Genomic DNA, 20,239 nt, shown 5'->3' on the forward strand with positions numbered 1-20,239 from the left:
ATTACTCATTGTTCTGCTCTCTTGGACCAAGAGACTATTTTCCCCTTTCACATGACAGCTCTTCAAAAATCATTATCATCCTCCCCTAGTTTTTTTCTGGTCTGGCTAAAGAACTCCAAGTTCCTTCAACTAATTCTCATATGCCATAATATAACAGCCCTTCACCAATTTGATCAAATTTATTTGGATGGTCTTGGCAATCAAAATCCTTCTCAAATGTGATGTCTGATGCTCACTTTAGTAGCACATACACTCAAATATTATGTCCATAAACTAAACACAATGAAAAGTGGATGGCCAAAGCAGAGTCAGTGCAGGATTATTACTTTATTACCAATCATTAAGCAACTATCTTGTGTCAGGTACTAAGCATATTAATACAAAAATAAAGGAATAATCATTCCTCTCAAAGAACATATTTTTCTATTATTGGAGTTTATATTTCATGACCTTCAAAATGCAAACTAAAACCATTTAATCTTTTAATTGTAATATACAATTGACTTAGGAACTTGAAGTGCACTAAGAAGTTCAGGTCTTTTTCAGGCTATAACTAGATCTGGTCAAATGATCTAACCTATTGAACCCAATTCTGATTTGTCCCATTTGTCTTAACTCTGGTACAGCAATTTTCAAACATTTTGATCTCAAGGTTCTTTTTAAAATTAAGGATCCCATAAATAGGTTTTGTGAATATGAGTTTAATATATATGTGTATGTGTGTGTACGTTTAACTATATTAAAAATTTTAATGTTTAAGTATTAAAATGAAAATAGTTTTGACCTTGAGGATGCCCTGATAACACTTTTTAAAAACTGCTGCCCTGAGATATAAAAATAGAAAGACATCATAGCAATTGCTATATAAAAATCTTAGCTATTCTCTTGATCAACTACAAGAACTACTAGAAATAAGGAATTTGGGGACAAGATAAAGTATAATAGCTTAGAATTTTTTCTTATCTTTTTAGTTTTTGCAGAGAAGTCATTAAGTATGATAGCATATGTTAATTTGATTTGCAGAAAACAGACTTGATCTGTTGTTGGGTCAATACTCAATTTGTAGGGTGTTGGCAAATTATTCAAATAATTTCTCTATCTCTTCATTGTTAATAACCAATGTTGCTACATAAAGTATAATTACTTTCAGGATAGTGTTTTTTATCAGTACTGTAATAATGGTGACCAAATACTGAATGAAATAATGTTTCTTGTCTTTGGGCATTCAATAAAACATACTCTGCCAATTCAATTTTTTTGCTTCTTAAAGGGGTACTTATAAACCATCTTTACATTTAGCTATAAGTTGCTATTTTCTTTTGTTTTTGTTGTATTTTAATTTTTATTATGAAGAATGCTAAGACTAATATAATTGAGCTCCAGAGACCCTGTCCAATCCTTGGTCTTAGGACCAGGATCTGAGACTCAGATGATTAGTCATCAAATTAAAGTTTTTTTGTCATTTTTATTCTAAGTAATCATTATCCCTTTTCCCACAAATCTGCCATTATCACTGCTGAAGTGAAAGTAGGATATATAAGACTGAGAACCATTTAAAAATTTCCCTTTCTTTTGTAAGTGGTTATAGCAAAAAAAAAAAAATGGAACAATAAGAAATCCAAGCTATTAAAGATATGCATCTCCATAATTAGCTAGGTTGGTTACTAGAAAACAGATTCAGTCTGTTGTTGGGTCAATATTCAAAATCTTTCCAGGATGGTAGGGTTTATATACCTCACAGAAACCAAAGTAAAATTGATATCAAAATAAGGCAAGCAACAATAACAAACATAAGGATAAGGATATAGGTAAAGATATAGGAAAAGTTATTTCAAATATATAAAAAACACTCAAATAAATTAAGATTACTCTGCATTCATGAGAATGGAATATAATATTGCAAAAAAGAATAAAAGTTTAATTTACAACAAAATGAATGAAAAACCTTTCAAGTTTATTAAATGAAAAGCACTATGTGTATCTTTTTTTTTTTTAAATCAAGTTTGCCAATTTAAAGGTGTGTTAGGTAGGGAGGATGGGAGAAGGTGGAAAAAGATGGAGAGAGAAAAAGAGAGAGAGAGAGAGAGAGAGAGAGAGAGAGAGAGAGAGAGAGAGAGAGCGTGAGCCCATCAGAACTAAGTTTGTCACACAATAAAGTTTTTGAAGCCCTAAACACCCCCCCCCCTAAAAAAACTGCTCTTTTGCTTTGGAATTAATTTTAAAAACCAAAAAATTATGTCTTGGGAAAACATCTAAAACATAAGAAAAGTAAATAATAATAAGTACAAGAATTAATGATGAAATCAATTCTCTCATGCTTATACATTACTATTTTCTAAAAGGGAAATTATTCATCTATGTAGTAAAAAAAAAAGAATGAGATTATCAAGGAATGAAAAGATCTTAAAAAATTAAAAGATTTGGCAGAATTTTAAAAATCAGGAAAAGTTATATGGAAGAGTTGTATTAATATTCCATGCATCAAGTACTCTGAAGTAAAGCAACCTCTTATGGGGGAGAATAATAGAGTGGAAAATTACAGGAATGAGGCTATGGAGAGTGGAAACAGTAGAAAGTGGCTAATCCATTCCTACCAACTTCACAAGTTAAGTTAAAATTTTAGTTTCTCAAAAAGTAAGAAACACTTTAGGAGACTAGAATAAAAGCAAAGGGGAGGGGTTGCTGGAACAATCCCTCCTTTAATAACAAAATTATTAAAGGAAGAGTGATGGGTCTAAACATAGAAAGGGAAAGGAAATGATTCCAATAAGGAATAATTTCATGGGAGAGGCAATATATATTAGAAGGAAAAGAAAGTTACCTTATATTGAAAGTGGCTTTATTTGAGGAGAGGGTGGAATTGCATATTAGGAAATCATCTTATCTAAGAAATGGTTTTATCTCCCTGGATAGCAACCTATCCAAAGAAAAATTACATGAGTCCCCACAGAGGGCCAAATCCATAATTTTAGGGAAGACTTATAAACAGATATAAGATAATATGATTTCAGACATGGACTGATGATGGTAGGGCCAGGACTAAAGACTAGGCCTCATATCTTGGGAAACAGAAAGCTCTTACCACAAAACACTGCTTCCTCAGGCATCACAACAGTTCCCACCCCCCACCCCCCACCCCCTTTAATTGTGGTTTCACTTTCTGCAGTTTCATTTATCTGTAGTCAGCTTTGAATTCCAGAGATAGGAGGGAGCAAGGAAAGGGGCTTCAATTGCTGGATGAGGAAGGAAACCAGCATGTAGTTCAAGAACACTGGAGATCAGAACAAACATAGTAACCAAGTGCATACAGATGGAAGACAGATATATGAGCTGGAGGTAGGGTGAGCAAAATGGAGCAAAGATTTACTCTCCATGCAATGAGATCCCTCCAACAGTTTCATTGATGAGCTCTTTTTTTAGGGTTTTTTTTTTAGTTTTTGAGGGAAGGAGTATAAGGAACACCAAGCAGAAGGGCAGGGACACTGATAGAGTACATATACTATCATTTGCATATATTTAGTCTTGGAACATATCCCCCAGGAATATGGGGGTCCTAATGTATACTCTTCAGAAAATGACATTTTAAAGAGCAAGATACAGCATAAAACAACAAGATTAAGAACACTAGATAGTGTGAATTGTGATAGAGGCAAGCCAGAAAGAGAGAACTTCAGGCTTTCAAACCGTAGCTGGAGACCTGATCTGCAAAATCAAGGATTTGCAGAACAAGCCTGCATGCAGACCGAGGTGATTATCTGTCTGTCAATCAAGGTGAAGATTCCAAATGGTAGGTTCCTGGAGGGGGCAGTTGAGCTGGCCAGGGGATGGATGGGACTCTGTCTCTTTCTCTGGGGTGGACTGAACAGGAGACTTTGTCTCTCAGGGTTTTTCTGATCAAAGGAGGCAAGCCTGACTGAAGAGGGAAGAAGCTAAGAACTATTATTTAGTTTCTGTCCCAGGCTGAAGGACCCTTGAGGGGGGCTTCTGAAATTAGGCTGAGAGACCTTGGTGGCTTCGTGAAGAAGAAAGAAGATTTTAAAGAGTTGTCCTCCATCTCTCTAACTGTCCCTCTGTCATAGTTGTTACTGGACTGATTTCCCAAACCCTCAAATTCTTATTATAGATTAGGGAAACTCTCATCCCTCTTTCCTCAGTTTCCCATCCTGTTGTTTCCCAATAAACCCCTTACCTGAGAAAGAAAACAAGAGTATCTTCATAGCCCACTGGGGGGAGGGAGGAAGCCAAAGGCTTCAAGAAGTGGGTGGTTAAGAGAGGGAGTGAGGGAGGAAGAGGGTAGGAGATTAGGAAAATATTGATCCATTAACCTTCAATAGTGATCAGTAGGCAAACAAACCCCAGTGCATTCCCTTGTGGTAGCATCCCTCTAGCTCAGGCAGCATCTCTCTGTGTCTCTCAAAATACTTCTATCCCCACACTTAGCAGCCCCTAGTCTCAAGCCAGAGTACATCAGTTACAGCAACAAGAAATAATTCACAACAGATTTACATTTTTTATTACAGAAGATGAGATTAACTCTCCCCTGGCCTACTTTTAAATTTAATCAACCAGAAGGAATATACAACTACTTAATGCAAAAGTAGGGAAAGTTCACAAATTACTTACTAAAGGGGTTTGCACCTTCAGTAGCAATTGACTGCCCCCTGGGCATTACTAAGCAAATGTAAAGACTACAATTGGTCCCCTAAAGTGGAGGAAGGAACAGGAAGTGAGGCAAAGAAGGGTCTTTAAAAGTGGCCAAAACTTTCTGTCACAAAGTTTTCAAGCTCTTTGGACGCTTTTGGAGGCTGGTGGAGGAACTTCTTCAGCATGGACCTAGGACTCTAACATTTGGTAATACTGCTTTTGGATTTTCCCCTTTGGACTACAACATTCTTTGCTTCTGGAGATATTAGTTTCCAGAGGAGGCTGTACCACTGGGTCCTTGGCTAAATGGGCCTCTGGCTGAGGGTGCTCTGGTGGAGGGTTAACAAGCCCTGCCCAAGGTAAGCCAGGTATAAAAGCAAGCATTTAGGGTGATTAGCTAGACTTCTTACTCTACCATCTTTCATATTTCTCTATGTTACTCTTTCCCTCTATTTTGTAAATAAAAGTTGCTAAATAAAAAGTCATTTTGACTTAAGTTATATCGGCAACCACATTATCTTATATTTAGTCAAACCATATTAATTTTATTCCCTACAATAGCAACTACAAAGCCTATAACAACTTCAAACTGATAGATGAGGAAACTTACTTCTGGAACTTCAGAAGTTTCTAGACATAGAACTACTAGACTGAAAATAAGACATATTTTTGGATAGAATTAATATGGGCATTTGTTTTCCTTTATTATGCATCTTTTTACAATGGTTTTGTTTTTCCTTTCCCATGTAAGAAATAAAGGATAAAGAGAGGAAGGGAAGGAAAATAAAATGCTGTAAATGGAAAAAATAATTTACTTTAGAAAACGAGAAAAAGGATAAAAATGAGGGCAAAAGAAACACAGGAAATGTTTAATAATCATGACTTTAAGCATGAATTAATTAAAAAGTTCAATAAAATAACAGAATGAATAAAAAATAAATCTGCTAAATAACACAAATATATATTCTATTAAAGAAACCTAGAGAACGAAAATCAAAGAATGAAAGATCATTTTATGACGTCACCAAGAGACACCATGAAAAATTAAGAGAAAGAAATGCCCATCACTACAAGAAATATCTCAAAAATTTTGGCCAATAACTTAGCAACACATCCAGAGAGACAACTAAGAAAAAACTAAAAAGTAATGAGATAGCCACTGTAAATGAATAGTAGTAAAATACTATTATATATATATATAAAATAAAATACTATAAAATACTATTATTTCCACCAAAATAGAAATGATTATTTTAAAAAGATAAAATTCAATACATGAGAATGTGAGGAAACATAGAAGGCCATCAAACTCTTGAGATGTGAAAACTGTATAATCTTTTAGAGGAAATCAATTTTGAAAACAAACCTCACAATTACAGTCCTTTTATCAAGTAATTCAATTACTAGAACCAAAAAAAAAAAAAAGAAAATTTTTAACAGTAGGAGACCCGACTAAACAAAAAATACTCCTAACACTTTCTGTTAGTTATATCAGGCAGAATAAACTCTTTAAGTCAACAAAATGAATCTTAAGGTTTATGGATAGGTAGTAAACCAATAATTTTAATGGCAGAGAGAAATCTCTGGTGAGGAAAATCCTTTTATTAACACAATTGACACTTTATGTGAATCTTACAGTCACAGAAAGTTGCCTAGAGCAGTGATGTCAAAATCAAATATAAACGAGTCACTAGATCACATATCAAGATCCTTGAGGGTTACATACTAACTTAGAAAAACCAAATATATTTATATATATATTAATAAGAAGCCAACACATTAAATAATAAAGAAAGTAACTTTTAATCTGGTTCAGGATTCAAACCTTATGAGTGTTGATGAGCTGTAATCAGTGTGTTTGGCACTTCTAGTCTACATCAATGAGAGCTTAAGGAACCCTCCAGCCGAGGGATACACAACCAGTATGAGAGTTGGAACTTGAACCCAGATCTTTTCGAAACTGAGAGTGGCTCTTTACAAACTATACCATATTACCAACCATGATGGAATATAAAGATTCCACAAAAATAATATATAAAAATTGCAAGAAACATAGAAAGACTACAGTAATTCTAAGAAAAGAAAGCAAAGTCAGAAAACACATCACACTGTCTTTGACTATAGCTATATGAAAATTTATAACAACAAAATCTGAAAAAGACACAAGAAAAAGGGAGATCAAAAGGGGGAATAAAATAAAATATGATTCTTGTGTTAAAATTTATATATTTTTGTGTAATATACATTATACATTTTATTTATTTGTCTGATGTCATTCTTCACAATGTTGCTTTTATTTTGACATACCTATTAAGTCTGAATTAAAACAAAATTTAGAAACATGACATTATAAAAAAACTCTATTATAAAAAAGTTTCCATTAATGATTTCTAAAGCAGATGGATAAATAAAAAAGGTTTTAATGAAAATTTTTGAGGCAATATTCTCCCAAATATACATACTGTTCCATCTTCCATGAGTTTCAAGCAAGAACCAAAATCCGCTAACCGAATGTGACCATTCATATCCATTAGGATATTATCAGGCTTAATATCCCTGCAAAAAAAAAATGCATTAAAGTTTTAGATAGGGAAAAATAAACATGAGATGTCATTTGATAAGATTACGCTTAAATTGTTTCTTTTTAAAAAAACTTTGGGATTCAATAAGTAATTATTATTTATTTGTGAGTTCAAATCATTCCTTTTCCAACAAGAAAGTAATATATACCTCTCTAATGAACTAGAAACATAAGATAATCTGCTTGACCAGATTTCTACCATCTACTTCTGATTAGCAACAGTCTTTTGTATGGGACCAGAAGCTGAATATATATAGTAGTACTATATTTATCCATTTCTTTATGCTGACAGGGTATTAAAAAGTAATATCTAATACGTTTTTGTGAGTTTCTGATGGCAATTCCTAATATATAAATATGCATGTTATTTTACCATGGGGATAAGAATCATCTCTATTTGGACTAAATTACAGTTATCCCTAGCTCACATTCCTTTCATACTGCTGTTAGGACTATTATCACCACAAACAGAACTATGTTTTATACAAAGCTATATTACATTAAAAAAAAAAAGAATGGTAATTATTCTCTACAAACATCAAAGGAAGAGCGAAAAGTTAAGAATGTAGTTCAGTGTTTGTCGTAAGTTTTCTTGAGCACTAATAACAGCACATAGATGAGAGTTCTCCTATCTTAATGCTAATGTTTGAAAACATCTTCCATTTTACAAACATAAATTAACTGCTTCAAAATACAATGAAATATCCATGTCAACTATATAACTCTATTAGTTCATTTCCTCAGGATGGTTATTTTCCTTTGCCATTGTCACAACAACTTTCCAAAGTAAATGAAAGTTTTGGTTGAGTGTAACAACAGTTGACTCCATGATTTCTCTCCTTCCAACAAGACTGATGGCAACTAATTCATTTTTTCCCACCCCATGCAGCTCTTGTTCATCTCTCCTTCGCATAAATTGTTCTTAAGGGATCTACTTAATGAACAGAATATTTTTCTTTACATTTTCATGAATACCAACACACCATCTTGAGTTATAACTCTCTTAATTCTCTTCTACTCTTGCTACATGACCAAATTACCATATTTTCTAAGTTATATGTCATTGTCACAAATTATAGGGAAGAACTAGATTTGGAATTTCAGAGGAAATTATGAAGTATATAGTAAGTGAAATTCTCAGTAGTGAGTTAGACATTATGGCAGGATTTCATTAAACTCAAAGTATCTACAAGTCAAATCTCATACTTTAAAACACAAAGCTTTACACAAAGGTGCCTTAAAAGTACAATGATAAAAAAAGGTATACATTTTCATATCATTAGCTTTTTTAAAAGTATGTTCCATAGACTTGAGGTAAGTAACCTCAGCAAGACAGTCTATAATAAGCCCAAAGATCCCAGCTTTTGGAACCAAAATCCACTATTAGATAAAAACTGCTGGGAAAATTGGAAGACAGCATGGGAGAGATTAGGTTTAGATCAACATCTCATACCCTACACCAAGATAAATTAAGAATGGATGAATGACCTGAATATAAAGAAGGAAACTATAAGCAAATTAGGTGAACACAGAATAGTATACATGTGAGATCTTTGGGAAAGGAAAGACTTTAAAACAAGCAAAAGCTAGAAAAAAAAATCACAAAATGTAAAATAAATCATTTTGATTACATCAAATTAAAAACTTTTTGTACAAACAAAACCAATACAACCAAAATTAGAAGGGAAGCAACAAATTGGGGAACAATCTTAATAACAAAAACCTCTGACAAAGGTCTAATTACTCAAATTTATAAAGAGCTAAATCAATTGTACAAAAAATTAAGCCATTCTCCAGTTGATAAATGGGCAAGGGACATGAATAGGCAATTTTTCAGTTAAAGAAATCAAAACTATTAATAAGCACATGACAAAGTGTTCTAAATCTCTTATAATCAGATAAATACAAATCAAAACAACTCTAAGGTATCACTTCACACCTAGCAAATTGGCTAAAATGACAGCAATGGAAAGTAATGAATGCTGGAGGGGATATGGCAAAGTCGGGACATTAATGCATTGCTGGTGGAGTTGTGAATTGATCCAGCCATTGTGGAGGGCAATTTGGAACTATGCCCAAAGGGAGATAAAAGACTATCTGCCCTTTGATCCAGCAAAAGCACTGCTGGGTTTGTACCCCAAAGAGATCATAGGGAAAAAGATGTACCAAAATATTTATAGTTGTGCTCTTTGTGATGGCAAAAAATTGGAAAATGAGGGGATGCCCTTCAATTAGAGAATGGCTGAACAAATAGTGGTATCTGTTGGTAATGGAATACTATTGTGCTGAAAGAAATAATGAACTGGAGGAATTCCATGTGAACTGGAACAACCTCCAGGAAGTGATGTAGAGAGAACGGAGCAAAACCAGGAGAACATTGTACACAGAGACTGATAAACTGTGTCACAATCAAACATAACTGACTTCTTTATTAGCAGCAATGCAATGACCCAGGACAATTCTGAAGGACTTATGAGAAAGAACACTATCTACATCCAGAGAAAAAACTGTGGGAGTAGAAACACAGAAGAAAAACAACTGCTTCATCACATGGGTTTATGGGGGTATGATTGGGCATATAGACTCTAAAGGAACATCCTAATGCAAACACCAACAACATGGAAATAGGCTATGATCAAGGATACATGTAATACCCAATGAAATTGCACATTGGCTGCAGGAAAGGTGGTGGGAGGGGAGGGAGGAAAATAATATAATTCTTTTAACCAAGGAATACTGTTCTAAATTGACTAAATTAATTTAAATTTTTAAAAAATCACATTGAATCTTGCTTCAAAAAAAAGTATATTCTATTTATTTATTTTATTCAGCCTCTCCCTCATCTCACACTACAGAAGGCATCATCTGGCAAAATATATAGATTATGGCTTACGTGTTTCCATTTCTCAGTTTATTCTCTGGAGGTGAACATTCACAAGTTATTCTTCAATTAAATCTGTAACTATGTATATAATCTCTTGGTTCTATTCATTTCAATGTTCATTATCTCATATAGTTCTTTAAAAGGTTTTTTTAAAAATAATTTTATTGTTTCTTACAGTGCAGTAGTATTCCATCACAATCATATACTACAATTTGTTAATAAATGGGCAAAAGATATGAACAGGTTTTGGAGGAAGAATTAAAAGCCATAGGTAGGTGTATAAAAATGCTCTAAATCATTACTGATTAGAGAAATGCAAACAAAAGCAATCCAGAGGTATCATCTCTTACCTAATAGATTGCACAAAATGACAAATGTTGGAGGAGATATGAAAAAGTGGGAATATTAATATACTGTTGGTGGAATAGTGAACTCATCTAACCATTTTTGAGACCAATTTGGTATTAAACCCAGAGAGCTATAAAACTATAAGCTATTTTTACCCAACTTTTTTTTTAAATAAAAAGATTAAATTTGTTTAAGCCATACTCATTTATTCTGAAAGAGGGGAAAAAGGTTTTAAGCTCAGAGGAAAAGCATTAAGATTCTTGCAGTGGACTTCTAGTCAAGATGGCGGCTTAGAGGCAGCAAAAGTTCAGATCACTGAAAAAGCTTCTTTACTGATCAAAAACTGAATGTTCCTAGGGGACAGAAATTCAAACTTAACAACAGGACAGAGCCGGGGAACCCTCCTTCTGGACTCGGATTAAAAGGTACACCTCCCAAAAGCCGGAATCCTCAATCACTCAGGTATAAGGTGAAGGCAGAAGGAAAGGGACAGGAACCCTCCCCCCCCAACCCAGAGCGCTAAGCCTGCGGCAGCAGCAGTAATCTCAGGGCCGGCAAAAGGGCCTCAGAGCCGACTATTCTGAAGGGTGCCCCTTGAAAGTAACCTAAGCCAGTCTTCGGGGCTTCCAACACATATGGCAGGGAAACAGATGGAGACGGCTGGGAGAGGGGTGCTACATCTGAGTCTCGCCAGAGGTTTTTGCTTCAGGGCACATCCAGTCCAACCCAGCTGAACCTAATCCCATCAGAAGCCCTCAGAGCTCAGGGAGGCCAGGACCCCTACCCCCTTAGAGTGCAGGGTCTTCTGAAATTACAGAAACCTCGGGGCCAGCAAAGGGGTTGCTCCAAAGGGCTTACCTTGAGAGTAACCTGGGCCAGTCTCCAGGCATCCAACATAGACAGCAGGGAAGCACTGGAAGTTTTTGCTTCGGGGCACATCCAGACCAACCCAGCTAAATGAGCTCAGGGAGGCCAGGACCCCTCCCCCCTTAGAGTGCAGGGTCTTCTGAAAGGACAGAAACCTCAGGGCCGGAAAAGGCACTGAGGTACCTTGCGGATAATGCTGTGCCAGGCTCAGAGGAGGAAGTAAGGCAGCTGAGAAGCAACTGGAGGGAACAGGAAGCAGTAACATCTGAAATGCTGACAGACATGGAAGGGCAGACCCTGGGCTTCCCCGGGAAGACAGAGCAGCTGTGGAGAACAGACAATTTCCCTGAGGCTAAAGCCTGGGACCATCAGACAGATACACTAAAAGCCAGTTCTCCTCACCCAGATAGAGATGGCAAACAGTACAGAAGTGCAAAAGCCTCCAAACACCAATAAAAGCAAGAAGACTTTGGACACATTTTATGGAGCAAAAAAAAAAAAAATACAGAGGAGATAGAAAAGAAAACACAAACAAATGCTCCAAAACCTTCCAAAGGAAATGGAAATTCTCCACAAACTCTTGAAGAATTTAAATCAGAAATTATAAAAAAGATGGAATCCTTCTGGCAGTAAAAATGAGAAATAATGCCAAAAAAAAAACTCAGCAATATGAGAGACCAAAATATGCAAATGCAGAAACAGCTCGAAACCTCAAAAACCAGGTAAGACCAAACTGAAAAGGAAAACCTGTCTTTAAAGGTCAGAATCAGGCAACTGGAAGACAATAATCTTGCAAAAGAGCAAGAATTAATAAAGCAAAGTCAAAAGACTAAAGATTTAGAAGACAACATAAAATATCTCACTAACAAGATGACAGACTGGAAAATAGAGGAAGAAGAGACAATCTGAGAATCATTGGTCTACCAGAAAAGTCAGAAATAAAGAGTAATCTTGATGATATAATACATGATATCTTCAAAGAAAACTGCCCAGAGATTCTAGAAAAAGAGGGGAAATGTGCATTAAAAGAGTTCACACAGAAACTAAACAATATGATACTCCAAAATCGTTTAGTTAGAGAAGAAATCATAGAAACAATTAATGATTTCATCAAGGAAAATGACAATGGTGAGACATCCTTTCAAACCTTTTGGGATGCAGCCAACACGGTAATCAGAGGCAAATTCATATCCCTGAGTGCATATATTAACAAACGAGGGAGAGTGGAGATCAATCAATTGGAAGTGCAAATAAAAAAAAAAACTCAAAAGTGACCAAATTAAAAACCCCCAGCAGAAAACCAAACAACAAATCCTAAAAATTAAGGGAGAAATAATTAAAATCAAAAGTGATAGAAAGATTGATTTAATAAATAAGACAAGAAGCTGGTACGTTGAAAAAACAAACAAAATAGACAAAGTACTGATCAATCTAATTAAAAAAAGGAAGAAAAGCAAATTAACAGCATCAAAGATGAAAAGGGGGATGTCACCTCTGATGAAGAGGAAATTAAGGCAATCATTAAAAATTACTTTGCCCAATTATGTGGCAATAAATATACCAATTTAAGTGATATGGATGAATATATACAAAAATACAAACTGCCTAGACTAACAGAAGAAGAAATAGAATTCTTAAATAATCCCATATCAGAAAATGAAATTCAACAGGCCATCAAAAAACTTCCTAAGAAAAAATCCCCAGGGCCTGATGGATTCACCAGTGAATTCTATCAAACATTCAGAGAACAGTTAACCCCAAAACTATACAAACTATTTGACATAATAAGCAAAGAGGGAGTTCTACCAAACTCCTTTTATGACACAAACATGGTACTGATTCCAAAACCAGGCAGGTCAAAAACAGAGAAAGAAAACTATAGGCCAATCTCCCTAATGAATATAGATGCAAAAATCTTAAATAGGATACTAGCAAAAAGACTTCAGTAAGTGCTCAGAAGGGTCATCCACCATGGTCAAGTAGGATTTATACCAGAAATGCAGGACTGGTTCAATATTAGGAAAACCATCCACATAATTGACCATATCAACAAGCAAACCAACAAGAACCACATGATTACCTCAATAGACGCAGAAAAAGTCTTTGATAAAATACAACACCCATTCCTATTAAAAACACTAGAAAGGGGGTAATCATGGCTGCAATCTAGACGCCACACGCTTCCTCTCCCTGGAACCGAATGAAATAGACTACATCAAAGGAGCATAAAAATCACCTTTGGAGGAACAGAAGGACACCCCAGTACTCCACAGAGGCAAAGGTATGTGGGGCTTGAACATTTCCACACTATAATAAGAAGGAGGGAAAGCTTGCACAGAAAAGTGAACTGAGCCGCCCTTCCCACACCCCACCTCCCCCAACAAACTAGAGTGAGCTACCTGAGCACTCACCGGGACAGCGAGTGAGTGGGGAACATCTCTGTCTGGGGGGGGGGAACTCCAGGGTCCTTGGGATGTGGGGACTGCTAGGAAAAAACAACGCAGGGCGGTTTCACTGGAGAATCCGGCACTGATTACAGGGATCAGCGGAGCTGTACTTGGGGCACCTGCGCTAAACATCTCTGCGGAGCTAAACACCAGGGGTGGACCACGCGCTGATTATCTGGGCGGAGCTGAACACCTGGGCAGTGTGGCTGTGATCAGGGACCCAGAGCTCTAAGAAATCTCGGAGGCTAGGAAGAACTAGTCTGAAGTAACCTAAATTCAAAGAAAAACCGCCCATATCACCCAGACCCCAGACCAAAAAGGAAAGGGGAATAAAACCACCAAAGGGATGGCTCACATAGCTCAAAATCAAGCCTCCAGGAAGAAAGGGAAAAAGTGACTATTGAAAACTTTTATGGTGGAAGTACCCAAGGAAAAGAGGAGAATGAGGAGGAAATCCAAAAAAAATCAGAACATGCCTCCCAAAATGGAAACTATCAACAAGCTCTGGAAGATCTCAAACTGGAAATTATCCAAATGATGGAAACCTGGAAAGAAAAATGGGAGAAAGAGATCAGCAGTCTGACAGATAAGACTGCTCAATTGGAAAAAGAGCTGGAAACATCCAATAGAAGGGCAGAGAAAGCTGAAAAGCAAAACCAGTCCCTAACGACCAGAATTAAGCAACTCGAAGAAAGCGAGATGATAAAACAGCAAGAATCAATAAAGCAAAGCCAAAAAATTAATGAATTAGAAGAAAACATAAAATATCTCACTGAGAAGGTCACAGATCTCGAAAACAGAGGGAGAAGAGAAAACCTCCGAATTATTGGTCTCCCAGAAAAACCAGAGATAAACAATAAACTCGATATTATTCTACAGGAGATAATAAAAGAAAATTGCCCTCAAGTTCTGGAGCAAGGGGGCAAAATAGAAATAGAAAGGATTCATAGAACACCCTCTATACTAAATCCCCAAAAGACAACCCCTAGGAATGTAATTGCCAAATTCAAGAGCTTCCAAGAAAAAGAGAAAATCCTACAAGAAGCCAAGAAGAGGAGCTTCAGATATAAGGGGGCTCCCATAAGGATCACACACGACTTAGCGGCTAACACACTAAGAGACCGCAAAGCATGGAACACGATATTTAGAAAGGCAAGAGAGCTGGGTCTCCAACCAAGAATCAACTACCCAGCAAAACTGACTATATACTTCCAGGGGAAAGTATGGGCATTCAACAAAATAGAAGATTTCCAAGCATTTGCTAAGAAAAGACCAGAGCTCTGTGGAAAGTTCCATATTCAAGCACAGAAAGCAAGAGAAACATGAAAAGGTAAATATGAAAGAAAGGGAAAAGGAGATAAATCTTATCTTTATTTTTTAGTCAAACTCTCTTCTATAAGGACTACATTTACATCAAATTATATATATTAATATGTGGGGAAAATGTTTTGTGTAACTCTCATAAATTGTATCATCATAAGAGTAGTTAGAAGAAACATGCATAGGGAAAGATTGGGGCATTAAGAAGATTTGGGGAAAGTGGGGGCAAAGAAAGGAAAAGGGAAGGGGGGAACCATCGATAATACTAAGATAAACTTCAAGAAATAGGGGGGGACTCAATAGAATAATCTTTCCCATATAAAGATACACATGGGAAGGGGAAGGGAAGAACTCTCATATGAGAAGGAGAGGAAGAGAGCGTGAAGTGGAATTACTTAAACCTTACTCTCAGTGAAATCAAATCTGAGAGGGAAGAACCTCTAGATCCAGTGGGATCCTGAATTCTATCATATCCATTAGGGCAAGAAAGAAAGGAAAATTAAGGAGGGGGATGGGGGAAGGAGTATAAAAAGGGAGGGAAGGAGAGGGGGGAGGGGAAGGGAGCATAAAAAGGGAGGGGCTAGAAAGGGAAGCATCTCAAGGGAGGGGACTAGGGGGACTGACCTAAAGTAAATCACTGGTTCAAAAGGAGAAAGCTAAAGAAGAAAGGTCAGAACTAGGGGAAGATATCAAAATGTCAGCGAATCCACAAATGACAATCATAACTTTGAATATGAATGGGATGAACTCACCCATAAAACGTAGACAAATAGCAGATTGGATTAGAACCCAAAACCCTACCATTTGTTGTCTTCAAGAAACACATATGAGGCAGGTTGACACTCACAAGGTTAGAATTAAAGGTTGGAGTAAGACCTTTTGGGCCTCAACTGATAGAAAGAAGGCAGCAGTTGCAATCATGATATCTGACAAAGCCAAAGCACAAATAGACCTGATAAAAAGGGATAGGGAAGGTAAATATATTCTGCTAAAAGGGAGTATAGACAATGAGGAAATATCACTAATCAACATGTATGCACCAAATGGTATAGCATCCAAATTTTTAATAGAGAAACTAGGAGAATTGAAGGAGGAAATAGAAAGTAAAACCATATTAGTGGGAGACTTGAACCAACCACTATCAAATTTAGACAAATCAAATGAAAAAATAAACAGGAAAGAGGTAAAAGAGGTGAATAAAATCTTAGAAAAATTAGAGTTACTAGACATATAGAGAAAAATAAATAGGGGCAAAAAAGAATACACCTTCTTTTCAGCACCACATGGCACATTCACAAAAATAGATCATACACTAGGTCATAGAAACATGGCACTCAAATGCAGAAAAGCAGAAATAATAACTGCAGCCTTTTCAGATCACAAGGCAATAAAAATATTAATCGGCAAGGGTACATGGAGAGCCAAATCAAAAATTAATTGGAAATTAAATAACATGATACTCCAAAATTGGATAGTTAGAGAAGAAATCATAGAAACAATTAATAATTTCGTTGAAGAAAATGACAACTGCGAAACATCCTTTCAAACCTTATGGGATGCAGCCAAGGCAGTACATAGAGGAAAATTCATATCCCTGAGTGCATATATTAACAAATTAGGGAGGACAGAGATCAAGGAATTGGAAATGCAAATCAAAAAACTTGAGAATGAACACATTAAAAACCCCCAGAAGAAAACCATACTAGAGATCCTAAAAATTAAGGGAGAAATTAATAAAATCGAAAGTGACAGAACTATTGAGCTAATAAACAAGATTAGAAGCTGATACATTGAAAAAACAGACAAAATAGACAAAGTACTGGTTAATCTAATTAAAAAAAGGAAAGAAGACAGGCAAATTAACAGCATCAAGGATGAAAAGGGGGATCTCACCTCCAATGAAGAGGAAATTAAGGCAATAATTAAAAACTACTTTGCCCAACTATATGGAAATAAACATACCAACCTAGGTGATATGGATGAATATTTACAAAACTATAAATTGCCAAGACTAACAGAAGAAGAAATAGTTTTCTTAAATAATCCCATATCAGAAAAAGAAATCCAACAGGCCATCAAAGAACTTCCTAAGAAAAAATCCCAAGGGCCCGAAGGATTCACAAGTAAATTCTACCAAACATAAAGAGAACAGTTAATCCTAATACTATACAAACTATTTGACATAATAAGCAAAGAGGGAATTCTACCAAACTCCTTTTATGACACAAACATGGTACTGATTCCAAAGCCTGGCAGGCCAAAAACAGAGAAAGAAAATTATAGACCAATCTCCCTAATGAATATAGATGCAAAAATCTTAAATAGGATACTAGCAAAAAGACTCCAGCAAGTGATCAGAAGGGTCATCCACCATGATCAAGTTGGATTTATACCAGGGATGCAGGGCAGGTTCAACATTAGGAAAACTATCCACATAATTGACCACATCAACAAGCAAACCAACAAGAACCACATGATTATCTCAATAGATGCAGAAAAAGCCTTTGATAAAATACAACATCCATTCCTACTAAAAACACTAGAAAGCATAGGAACAGAAGGGTCATTCCTAAAAATAATAAACAGTATATATTTAAAACCATCAGCTAATATCATCTGCAATGGGGACAAACTAGATGCATTCCCAATAAGATCAGGAGTGAAACAACGATGCCCATTATCACCTCTATTATTTGGTATCATACTAGAAACACTAGCAGTAGCAATTAGAGAAAAAAAGGAAATTGAAGGCATCAAAATAGGCAAGGAGGAGACCAAGTTATCACTCTTTGTGGATGACATGATGATCTAATTAAAGAATCCTAGAGATTCAACCAAAAAGCTAATCGAAATAATCAACAACTTTAGCAAAGTTACAGGATACAAAATAAACTCGCATAAGTCATCAGTATTTCTATATATTTCCAACACAGCTCAGCAGCAAGAACTAGAAAGAGAAATCCCATTCAAAATTACCTTAGACAAAATAAAATACTTAGGAATCTATCTCCGAGACAAACACAGGAACTATATGAACACAACTACAAAACACTCTCCACACAACTAAAACTAGACTTGAGCAATTGGAAAAACATTAACTGCTCATGGTTAGGACGTGCCAATATAATAAAAATCAACATCCTACCCAAACTTATTTATCTATTTATTGCCATACCAATTGAACTTCCAAAAAATTTCTTTACTAATTTAGAAAAAACCATAACAAAGTTTTTGGAAGAACAAAGGATCAAGGATATCCAGAGAAATCTTGGGAAAAATAATATAAAGGAAGTGAGCCTTGCCATCCCAGATCTCAAACTATATTACAAAGCAGAGGTCATCAAAACAATTTGGTACTGGCTAAGAGACAGAAAGGAGGATCAGTGGAATAGACTTGGGGTAAGTAACCTCAGTAAGACAGTGTATGATAAACCCAAAGATCCCAGGTTTTGGGACAAAAATCCACTATTCGATAAAAACTGCTGGGAAAATTGGAAGATGGTGTGGGAGAGATTAGATTTGGATCAACACCTCACACCCTACACCAAGATAAACTCAGAATGGGTGAATGACTTGAACATAAAGAAGGAAACTATAAGTAAATTAGGCAAACACAGAATAGTATACATGTCAGACCTTTGGGAAGGGAAAGACTTTAAAACCAAGCTAAACTTAGAAAGAGTCACAAAATGTAAAATAAATAATTTTGACTACATCAAATTAAAAAGATTTTGTACAAACAAAACCAACATAACTAAAATGAGAAGGGAAGCAACAAATTGGGAAACAATCTTCATAAAAACCTCTGACAAAGGTTTAATTACTCAAATTTACAAAAGAGCTAAATAAATTGAATAAAAAATCAAGCCATTCTCCAATTGATAAATGGGCAAGGGACATGAATAGGCAGTTTTCAGATAAAGAAATCTAAACTATTAATAAGCACATGAAAAAGTGTTCTTAATCTCTTATAATCAGAGAAATACAAATCAAAACAACTCTGAGGTATCACCTCACACCTAGCAGATTGGCCAAAATGACAGCAAAGGAAAGTAATGAATGCTGGAGGGGATGTGGCAAAATGGGAACACTAATTCATTGCTGGTGGGGTTGTAAATTGATCCAACCATTCTGTAGGGCAATTTGGAACTATGCCCAAAGGGAGATAAAAGACTGTCTTCTCTTTGTTCCAGCCATAGCACTGCTGGGTTTGTACCCCAAAGAGATAATAAGGAAAAAGACTTGTACAAGAATATTCATAGCTGCACTCTTTGTGGTGGCCAAAAATTTGAAAATGAGGGGATGACCTTCAATTGGAGAATGGCTGAATAAATTGTGGTATATGTTTGTGATGGAATACTATTGTGCTAAAAGGATAACAAAGTGGAGGAATTCCATGGAGAATGGAACAACCTCCAGGAAGTGATGCAGAGGGAAAGGAGCAGAACTAGGAAAACATTGTACACAGAGTCTGATACACTGTGGTACAATCGAACGTAATGGAATTCTCCATTAGTGTCAGTGCAATGTCCCTGAAAAATCTGCAGGGATCTAGGAGAAAAAACACTATCCACACGCGGAGAACAAACTGTGGGAGTTAAAACACTGAGGAAAAGCAACTGCTTTACTACAGGGGTTGAGGGGACATGTCTGAGGAGAGACTCTAAATAACACTCTAATGCGAATACCAACAACATGGAAATGGGTTTGAATCAAGAACACATGTGATACCCAGTGGAATCCCGCATCGTCTAGGGGAGAGGTGGGGGGGGGGGGGGGAGTGAGGAGAAGAAAATGATCTTTGTCGCCAATGAATAATGTTTGGAAAGGACCAAATAAAATAATGTTTAAAAAAAAAGATTCCTGCCAAATGTGGAACTTTAGGTAAGAGTTGAAGAAAGTCAGGAGGCAGCATTAATGAGGGAAAGCATTTCAGACATAGACGAGAGCCACAGAAAATTCTTGGTCAGTAGATAAAAATTTCTTTTTTAGAATGGTCACCCTCGAAGAAGAATCAATCAAAAAGGTGGGGTCTGAGAGGTATAGGTTATGACAAGTTCTGACCATTACAAAGAGGTTTTTAAACTTGGTCCTGGAAGTGACAGGAGTTTGATTAGGTAATACAGTCACTTCTGTACTTTAAGAACA

The 20,239-nt window shown here is 36.0% G+C and overlaps 1 protein-coding gene across 20 annotated transcripts in view; it reads right to left on the reverse strand.

Moving 5' to 3' along the window:
- Positions 1-20,239, reverse strand: part of CDC42BPA (CDC42 binding protein kinase alpha) — a 414,118-nt gene that overhangs the window by 180,727 nt on the left and 213,152 nt on the right. For all 20 annotated transcript variants that reach the window (XM_001368345.5, XM_056816035.1, XM_056816037.1 and 17 more), the window contains one exon: positions 7,107-7,200. In XM_001368345.5, the coding sequence (XP_001368382.1) occupies positions 7,107-7,200 (94 nt within the window). The remainder of the gene's footprint in view (positions 1-7,106; positions 7,201-20,239) is intronic.

The sequence above is a fragment of the Monodelphis domestica genome, chromosome 2 (genome assembly GCF_027887165.1).
Source record: "Monodelphis domestica isolate mMonDom1 chromosome 2, mMonDom1.pri, whole genome shotgun sequence".
Taxonomy (NCBI): domain Eukaryota; kingdom Metazoa; phylum Chordata; class Mammalia; order Didelphimorphia; family Didelphidae; genus Monodelphis; species Monodelphis domestica.